This window comes from Canis lupus, chromosome 18 (genome assembly GCF_011100685.1).
Source record: "Canis lupus familiaris isolate Mischka breed German Shepherd chromosome 18, alternate assembly UU_Cfam_GSD_1.0, whole genome shotgun sequence".
Lineage (NCBI taxonomy): Eukaryota > Metazoa > Chordata > Mammalia > Carnivora > Canidae > Canis > Canis lupus.
Window position 1 is genome coordinate 54,373,531 of NC_049239.1, and position 8,661 is coordinate 54,382,191.

At 50.5% G+C, this 8,661-nt stretch overlaps 2 protein-coding genes across 3 annotated transcripts; both read left to right on the forward strand.

Annotated features, from left to right (window-relative positions):
• Window positions 1–1,262: 1,262 nt before the first annotated feature.
• On the forward strand, window positions 1,263–7,976 carry WDR74 (WD repeat domain 74). Of its 2 annotated transcripts, XM_038564224.1 has the most exons (12): window positions 1,263–1,403; window positions 1,487–1,593; window positions 1,680–1,801; window positions 3,860–3,935; window positions 4,077–4,223; window positions 4,369–4,470; window positions 6,034–6,134; window positions 6,222–6,277; window positions 6,461–6,490; window positions 7,185–7,330; window positions 7,414–7,470; window positions 7,762–7,976. In XM_038564224.1, the coding sequence occupies exons 1-12, from the start codon at window positions 1,337–1,339 to the stop codon at window positions 7,930–7,932; spliced, it is 1,182 nt and encodes a 393-aa protein (XP_038420152.1). In that variant the 5' UTR covers window positions 1,263–1,336; the 3' UTR covers window positions 7,933–7,976. The 2 variants fall into 2 exon arrangements, with proteins under 2 accessions (XP_038420152.1, XP_038420153.1); XM_038564225.1 differs by lacking the exon at window positions 6,461–6,490.
• A 58-nt stretch (window positions 7,977–8,034) lies between these two features.
• Window positions 8,035–8,576, forward strand: LOC119864278 (testis-expressed protein 54-like). Its single transcript, XM_038564226.1, has 2 exons — window positions 8,035–8,185; window positions 8,309–8,576. The coding sequence occupies exons 1-2, from the start codon at window positions 8,125–8,127 to the stop codon at window positions 8,506–8,508; spliced, it is 261 nt and encodes an 86-aa protein (XP_038420154.1). The 5' UTR covers window positions 8,035–8,124; the 3' UTR covers window positions 8,509–8,576.
• Window positions 8,577–8,661: the final 85 nt, after the last annotated feature.

Genomic DNA, 8,661 nt, shown 5'->3' on the forward strand with positions numbered 1-8,661 from the left:
CTCCAGGATCAAGCCCTGGGCTGAAGGCGGCACTAAACCGCTGAGCCACCCGGGCTCCCTAAATGTAGAATTTTAAAGATAAGGGCGAATTTAGGTTTAGTTTAATGCTGTGCTATTTCAATACCAGGTTGGGGGGGGGGGGGGCGGCAGTGCCCAAGGAGGCCAATAGCAGGTATAGACTGTGAAGTAGAGCCAGGGTGATTGTTTCCTTGGTAATACGACGTTAAGATAAATGTGGAATGTGATGCCCAGAACTCGCACCAGCAGCTCTGCAGCTGAGCTGCAAACGGAGGCTTGTTTCTCTGTAGAGGCCTGTGCAGGCAAAAGTGGGATGTTTTTATTCTTACTGGTATCATCTCAAACAGTCAAGTTTTTGCTACTCTAATTTCAGAGAAGAAAAATCTCTCCATAAGAAAACAGTAGTCACTCAAAGAAGGGGCTGTCCCGACGTTGTAAAGTAGCCGTTTGTCCCTGGGAGAGAAATACTGTTTTAATTTTGCAGATTTTTATTGTCAGTCAGAACTGATTTTCACCATCACCAAACCTCAAGATGAGGAAAGAAAACACGACGTCCCTACCTCCACTTTCCAGATTTCTGCTTTAAGATCGTCAGTTTCATCTTCCCCATCTTTCTTCCTTTTGTCCTTTACACTCGAGGTCGAAGCCATGTGCCTCATTAGTGATTTGAGTCATTTCTAAAGTGTGCTTTCTTGTTCAGAAGACAAGATGTACATGATGCTTTGGAATAGGGAGACGGACTAGGCCTGGCTCCCCCGGGCGACGCGGTCTGGCTAGGATGCCTTCCGCTCCAAGTGCAAAACTGTCAAGTTACTCCGGATCAGGAACAGGTGTCTCCAGATTCCCTCTTCCTAAAGCAAAACCAGTTGGCGCAGGCAGGGGGTCCTTACTCTTCCCTCTCTCTCTTTTTTTCTTTCTTTATTTTTATTTTTATTTATTTATGATAGTCACAGAGAGAGAGAGAGAGGGGCAGAGACACAGGCAGAGGGAGAAGCAGGCTCCATGCACCGGGAGCCCGACGTGGGATTCGATCTCCGGTCTCCAGGATCGCGCCCTGGGCCAAAGGCAGGCGCCAAACCGCTGCGCCACCCAGGGATCCCTTTCTTTAGTTTTTATTTATTTAAATATCTACACCCAACGTGGAGCGCCAACACGATCCCCAGATCAAAAGTCGCAAGCTTTTCCCAAGTCACCACCAAGTTCCCTGGTTCCGGCTGCTAGAACTCCCGGAGGCGGCGACCGTCCAGATCCGCTCCGCGCGCGCTGGTGACGCAGACGCTGCGCCGGAAGTGCGAGCAGCGGGCTGCCGGGCTCCGTTATGGCGGCCGCTGCTGGGGCACGCTGGAACCATGTGTGGGTGGGCACCGAGACCGGGATTCTGAAAGGTGGGTGGCTGGGCCCGGCGTGGGGAAGGTGGAGGGTGGCCCCCGCTCGTGACCGCGGCGCGATTGACGCCCGCCTCCCGCAGGGGTGAACCTTCAGCGCAAACAGGCGGCGAACTTCACGGCTGCTGGACAGCCGCGGCGCGAGGAGGCGGTGAGCGCCCTGTGCTGGGGCGCCGGCGGTGAGACTCAGGTGAGCGGCAGCTGTTCGGTCCCGAGCTGGGGAGCCAGGGTGCGGCAGCCCTGCTTGATCGTCATCCTGCCCTCTTCTACCCGCAGATCCTGGTGGGGTGCGCCGACAGAACAGTGAGGTTCTTCAGCACCGAGGAGGGTCGATTTCAGGGCCAGAAGCACTGCCCCGGTGGGGAAGGCACGTTCCGAGGCCTCGCCCAGGTCGACAGGTAAGACCGAGCCCCTCGCTGAACGCTCAGATTGTAGGAAGAGCGTGGAGACTCCCTCAGGAAGGCCGAGTAATGACAATCAACCCATAGTGCCACGGACTGGGGCGGGTGACAGGAACCTGTGTCCTACCTGTAACAAGCATTTATTGAATACCTGCTGAGTAACAGGCATGGGGTGAAATGCAAAGGCTGCAGGTAAACCAGATGCATCAGTGAAGTACCTGCCTTCATGGAGTTTGCATCCTCTAGAGTTTTGCATTCTGGCTCCATAATCTTTTGGGTGACCCTGAGCAGGTCATTTAATAGTTTAAAGTATGTTTGAAAACAGAGACTAACAACCACCAACAACACGGTGAAGTTCTCAAAGTAAAGGATAGGAAAGTGCTACCGGTTAGGTAACTTGCCAAACGTTTTCTTTTTCTTCCAAAGATGGAGAAGGCTGTGAATGAATAAGCTGTGTAGGTTTGGTGGTGTTCTGACAAGTGAGATGTAGAAATGTCTGTGTGGGTGAGACATTTGCACTGGGCCATGAAGGATGGGCAGAATTTTGACCGGAAGAGAATAGAGTAAATGCATTTTAGAAAGAGGCTACCACCTGGGCAGAGGCCAAGGATTGGTGTCAGGCTACACTGTAATTATGGGAAAGATAAACAGCATTTGGGGGTTGAAGCCGAGGATGTATTTTTTACTTATTTATTTATTTACTTACTTACTTACTTACTTACTTACTTACTTAAGATTTTATTTATTTATTCATGAGAGACACACACAGGCAGAGACACAAGCAGAGGGAGAAGCAGGCTCCATGCTGGGAGCCTGACTTGGGACTGGATCCCGGGTCTCCAGGATCACGCCCTTGGGCTAAAGGCGGTGCTAAACCGCTGAGCCCGAGGATGCATTTTAATACAATATGAGCAAGCTAGGTAGGTATTAAATGTCTTTCATAGCCAGGCTGAGATTTTTGCGCTTGTGATTTGCAGGTGATAGGGGGTATTGCGTTTGAGCAAGGAAAATGGATTGGAAAGAGCCGTGGGGAGGCTGTTGCCACAGTCCAGGCAAGCGACACAGCCTGAACCGAGGTAGAGAAGGTGGGCAGACATGAGAAAGAACATAGGCTCAGATTCTGCAGCTCCTATTCCTGGGAGAGACTTGCTTGGGGTTCATGGGAGGGGTGCATACTTTGAGGGCAAGATTGATATTTACCATCTGGAACTCCAAACAGGGAACTCGAGGGAAGAAGCTAGTGTTTGATTTTGGCCAGATCCTAAATTTAGACCAGTCCCACTTCACCAGAGCTACTGATCCTGACTCCTGGTGACCCACTTAAGATTCAGAAAGACCAGCAGGGCCAGGTGCCCCCAGACATAGCTGTGGAATAGCAAAGGCTTTCTGCTTTGGAGTGTCACAGACTTGATTTCCAGCTCTGGTTCTGACATTTATAGTTGTGTAGGCAAGTCTTATCATTTCTGAGAGCTTTAGTCTCCTCACTCACAAAACTGATAAGCCCTCCTCTTGTTGAGGATATTAAATAACAGACCTGGAAGGAGAGAATCTTGTAATAAATCTGGGAGTGGGTCCACTGGGGTCTAGAGATTACTTTTACACTTACTTTTCTTTTTCTTTCTTTCTTTCTTTCTTTCTTTCTTTCTTTCTTTCTTTCTTTCTTTTCTTTCTTTCTTTCTTTCTTTTTTCTTTCTTTCTCTTTCTTTCTTCTTTCTTTCTTTCTTTCTTCTTTCTTTCTTTCTTTTTCTTTCTTTCTTCTTTCTTTCTTTCTTTCTTTCTCTTTCTTTCTTCTTTCTTTCTTTCTTTCTTTCTTTCTTTCTTTCTTTCTTTCTTTCTTCTAAAAATTTTATTTATTTATTCATGAGAGACATACAGAAAGAGAGGCAGAGACACAGGCAGAGGGAGAAGCAGGCTCCATGCAAGGAGCCCGACATGGGACTTGATCCCAGGTCTCCAGGATCACGCCCTGGGCTGAAGGCAGCACTAAACCACTGAGCCAGCCGGGGTGCCCTACTTTTCTTCTTTTAACCTAACTCTATCCTCCTCTGTCTGCAGCACCCTCATCACATGTGTAGATTCTGGGATTGTCCGAGTCTGGCGTGAGAATGACAAGGAGGCATCCTCTGACCCAGTAAGGCTCCCCTGGCTTGCCAGTGATGGTTGGGGAAGGTGGGGGCCAGGAACCAAGTGAGGGCTTTGGGGTAAGAGGATTAAAGAATTAAAGACTATGGAACTGCTTCTCATCTCCCCTCCTATCTCCTCTTCTTTTCAGCTCTTGGAACTGAGTGTGGGTCCTGGGGTGTGTAGGATGCGCCAAGACCCAGCTCACCCCCACATGGTTGCTACGGGTGGGAAAGAGAATGCTTTGAAGGTGTGGGACCTACAGGGGTCTGAGGAACCTGTGTTCAGGGCCAAGAATGTAAGTAACGGGTGGGAGGTTCTGGGGCTGAGGCCACTGACTGAGTCAGAGACCAGGTGGGCTTTAGGGGATGATGATAAAGGGCTGAAGGAAAGGGCCTATGAGCCTCCCACAACTTATCTCCCATCTACCCACCCCTGACCAGGTACGGAATGACTGGCTTGACCTGCGAGTTCCCATCTGGGATCAGGACATACAGTTTCTTCCTGAGTCTCAGAAGCTTGTCACCTGCACAGGGTACCACCAGGTGAGGCACCATCCCACTCCTGCCTCCTGGGCTTTCTCTCCTGGAGAAATAGCCTCCCTACACAGGCTCAGTCCTCATCATTTGGCACAGCTATCCTTCTTAGGCTCTGTCCCTGAGTTTTCAGAGAGAGCCTTTCCCCCATCCATCCCAGCCCCATGGCTGAGCCAGTGACCTTCTAGTGCATTCTAGGACGAGTGTTCTGGACTGTGACCCTTTATTTCCTATCTGGAAGGGAGGAGGGAAGAAGAGAATGCCCTTTTCATAGTAGAATCACAGGGTACAGGTGTGATGAGAGGACACTGGGTTGGGTGGCAAGAAAACTGGGTTCTGGTTTTGTTTTGTTTGTTGTTAAGATTTTATATATTCATGAGAGACACAGAAGAGAGGTAGAGACATAGAGGGAGAAGCAGGCTTCTTGTAGGGAGTCCAATGCGGGACTTGATCCCAGGACCCTGGGATCATGACATGAGTTGAAGACAGATGCGCAACCACTCAGCCACCCAGGTGTCTCTGGGTTCTGTTGGTTTTTTTTTTTTTAAGATTTTTTATTTATTCATGAGAGACAGGGAGAGAGAGAGAGGCAGAGACATAGGCAAAGGGAGAAGCAGGCTCCATGCAGGGAGCCTGATGTGGGACTTGATCCTGTATCCTGGGATCATGCCCTGAGCCAAAGGCAGATAGATGCTCAACCGCTGAGCCACCCAGATGTCCCTGGGTTCTGGTTTTGATGCAGCCTCTGATTTGTTTGGGATCAAGGCCTGACCCTTGTCAGCCTCAGCTTCTCAGCTTTATAGGAGGAAAGGAGGGTCCAACTGGGGATCTTTACAGCCGTCCTTATTTGAGTCCTAAGACCCAGGCAGGATTGGGTCACTATTTGCCCCATTTCCTTTACTCCTGCGTAATGAAATCCGATCTTGTTGATTTGCCTCTGTTCAAACACAGTATGAGGCTTTTTCTCTCTGTTGTTTAGGCTAAATTTCTCTGAAATTCAGTACTCTGACAGTTGGACTAGCTTGCTGCTTTTTTTATTTTTCTTTTTTTAAGATTTTAATTATTTATTTACAAGAGACACAAAGTGACAGAGACATAGGCAGAGGGAGAAGCAGGCTCCCCATAGAGAGCTCAGTGCAGGAATTGATCCCAGGACCCTGGCCAGGATCACGACCTGAGCTGAAGGCAGATGCTCAACCACTGGGGCCCCAGGCATCTCCTGGCTTGCTTTTTCATCCCCAGATGAGAGTATGAAGGGATAGAATGTTCACACATGCAGACCATGGGAATGCTGCCACCCCCCAATCTGGGGTAACTCTTTCCTCAGCCCTGCCCGTTCATGCTCCTAAGCAGATCTCCGCTGCCTGACACTCAGAGGAAAGGGGGTACATTTCAAATAAGAAAGTTTCTAAAAAAAAAAAAAAAAAAAAAAAAAAAAAAAAAAAAAAGAAAGTTTCTCTAAGAGTAGGTCATAAATAAAGCAGTGTGTGAAGGAGGGGGTAAAGATGGGGAGAAAACAGAGCTGGGGGTATATGGCATGAAGGTACTCTTGTGATACCTTGGTGTCTCTAGGTCCGTGTCTATGATCCAGCTTCCCCGCAGCGGCGGCCGGTCCTAGAGGTCACCTATGGAGAGTACCCACTTATGGCCATGACCCTCACTCCTGGGGGCAAGTAAGTGTTGAAAGGACAAAGATTGGGGCTCAGAGAGGACTCATGGGGGCTCCTGCTGACCCCACCTGCCTCTGGTCTCCTCCTTAGTTCTGTGATCGTGGGGAATACTCACGGGCAGCTGGCAGAAATTGACCTTCGACAAGGTGAGTGGATTAGGGAACCTTGCAAGAGGACAAAGGGTGGGAGGAAGGATGGGATTCCCTCTGAGGGGGTGCAGTGGAGTGGCTGAGCCCTCATTCAGGTGCCTATTGCCTGGGTTCAAATCCTGGTTTCACCAGAAGCTATATGATCTTGGACAAGTGGTTTCAACTCTTTGTGTCTTCTAGCTCCTTCACCTATAAAATGGAGACATACCGGTGAGAATTCCTGTCCTAGTTTAATATCGAGGAATTATTGAAACATAGGGACACCTGGGTGGCTCAGTGGTTGAGCATCTGCCTTTGACTCAGGGTGTGATCTTGGGATCTGAGATGGAGTCCCACATTGGGCTCTTGCAGAGAGCCTGTTTCTTCCTCTGCCTGTGTCTTTGCTTCTCTCTCTGTCTCTCATAAATAAAATCTTTTTAGAAAGCATATTGAAACATAAGGTGATTGGGGATCCCTGGGTGGCGCAACGGTTTAGCGCCTGCCTTTGGCCCAGGGCGCGATCCTGGAGACCCGGGATCGAATCCCACGTCGGGCTCTTGGTGCATGGAGCCTGCTTCTCTCTCTGCCTCTCTCTCTCTCTCTCTCTCTCTCGCTCGCTCTCTGTGACTACCATAAATAATTAAAAAAAAAAAAAAAAAAAAAGAAACATAAGGTGATTGAAACAGTAAACAACTGGGGCACCTGGGTTGGCTAGTTGGGTAAGTGTCCAACTCTTGATTTCTGCTTAGGTTATGATTTCAGTGCTGTGAGATGGAGCCAACAACCCGCTTCACATTAGGCATGGAGCCTGTGTAAAATCCCCACCCCCTCTGCACATGCACTCTTTCTCTCTCTAAAAAAAAAAAAGAAACATTTAATGGTTGTTGGCTGGCCAGCTAGTGCTGATGCCTCCTCCCTTCCCCAGGGCGCCTACTGGGCTGTCTGAAGGGGCTGGCGGGCAGTGTCCGAGGATTACAGTGCCACCCTTCAAAGCCCCTCCTAGCCTCCTGTGGCTTGGACAGAGTCTTGAGGATACACAGGATCCAGAATCCACGGGGCCTGGAGCATAAGGTGAGAGCTGGTTGCCTCGTGTGTCCCCATCCAGGTTTTTGTTTCAGTGTGCTTGCCTCCCTAAGGCTCCTGATCTTTTGTAGGTTTATCTCAAGTCTCAACTGAACTGCCTTCTTCTGTCAGGCAGGGATAACTGGGAGGTAAGCAGCTGGTCTGTGGGAGTAAGGACACAGGTGTGAGCATTTCCCTGGGGAGAGAAAAAAAAAAAAACAGTGGCTGGAACTGTCTCCTTGTCTGCCAAGTTACTGAAGTTCTCTGAGGAGTGTTAATAGTTATATTCCTGATAGGGTTACTGCCGAGGGTTGACATAGCATGGATGGGAATAGTGTCTGGCAGCAGGAAATAAAAGCGATTATTTCCCAGCTGGATCCTTCTTCCCTGTGTATCTGTTTCTGTGTCCCTGACTCCTCTAACCTTTCTCCCCCTGCCAGGATGAGCCCCAAGAGGCCAAAAAGGCACCACCGGAAGACACAGAGACAGATGAACTTTGGGCCTCCTTGGAGGCAGCTGCCAAGCGGACGCTCCCTGATTCGGAGCAGACCCAAGGGGCTCTCCAAACCAGACGGAGAAAAAAGCAGCGGCCTGGGTCCACCAGCGCCTGAAGAGCCTATGCTCACTTTGTAAATAAACAGCTCAACACCCGCCATGACCCTGAGCCTTTTGTGATGGGAGAAAGGAAAGAGGGGTGGCTGCTCCCTACACTGGTGCAGTAGGATATCTGACGTCACAAAAGCCAGGCCCGGGAGCCTGGTGGGTTGGCGTGGGTGGCACGGAGTTGGGGGCCGCTCGGGGCCATGGGCTGCTGCCAAGACAAGGACTTCCAGACGGATGAGCCGGCCTCGGAGGAAGTCGAAGGTGGGACCCAAGACACACCAACGGGCCCCAGGGAACGGGAGAAGGGGTTGCTCTGACAGGACCGCCCAGGAGGTTGAACCCCGGAGGGCAAAGCAGAGCTCAGCGGCTTTATCATCTCCGCAGGCTCTGAAGAGGTCCACATGGGCCCGCCCGACCACCGGAATCAGAGGTCGAATGAAAGCCTCCTGATCACTGTGCTGTGGCGGCGGCTATCCCTGTTCAGCCGTCGGGGCTCAAGCAAGAGACAATCCGCCCAGAGTCAAAAGCAGGGATTGCAGGAGAGCAACCAGGAGGGGATCCTGGAGGAGCCGGAGAAGGGGTGACCCCAGCCCTGCTCTCAGTCTGCCCCAGCCTCCAGAGAATAAAGTTTCTAACGTGTACCTGCCCAGTACAAGCGCCCCTGCTGCCCGTTTTGCGGATGGCTTTTGGGCACCGCAGGGGCTGCGGGCTCTTTAAGGCTCCTCTGCTGAGATTGG

Excerpts from the sequence above, each read along its gene's own strand:
- LOC119864278 (XM_038564226.1), top strand. The coding sequence starts at position 8,125 with ATGGGCTGCTGCCAAGACAAGGACTTCCAGACGGATGAGCCGGCCTCG. Across the intron at positions 8,186-8,308 it reads GGCCTCGGAGGAAGTCGAAG|GCTCTGAAGAGGTCCACATG; the intron begins GTGGGACCCAAG and ends TCATCTCCGCAG.
- WDR74 (XM_038564224.1), top strand. The coding sequence starts at position 1,337 with ATGGCGGCCGCTGCTGGGGCACGCTGGAACCATGTGTGGGTGGGCACC. Across the intron at positions 1,802-3,859 it reads GGCCTCGCCCAGGTCGACAG|CACCCTCATCACATGTGTAG; the intron begins GTAAGACCGAGC and ends CTCTGTCTGCAG. Across the intron at positions 7,331-7,413 it reads CACGGGGCCTGGAGCATAAG|GTTTATCTCAAGTCTCAACT; the intron begins GTGAGAGCTGGT and ends GATCTTTTGTAG.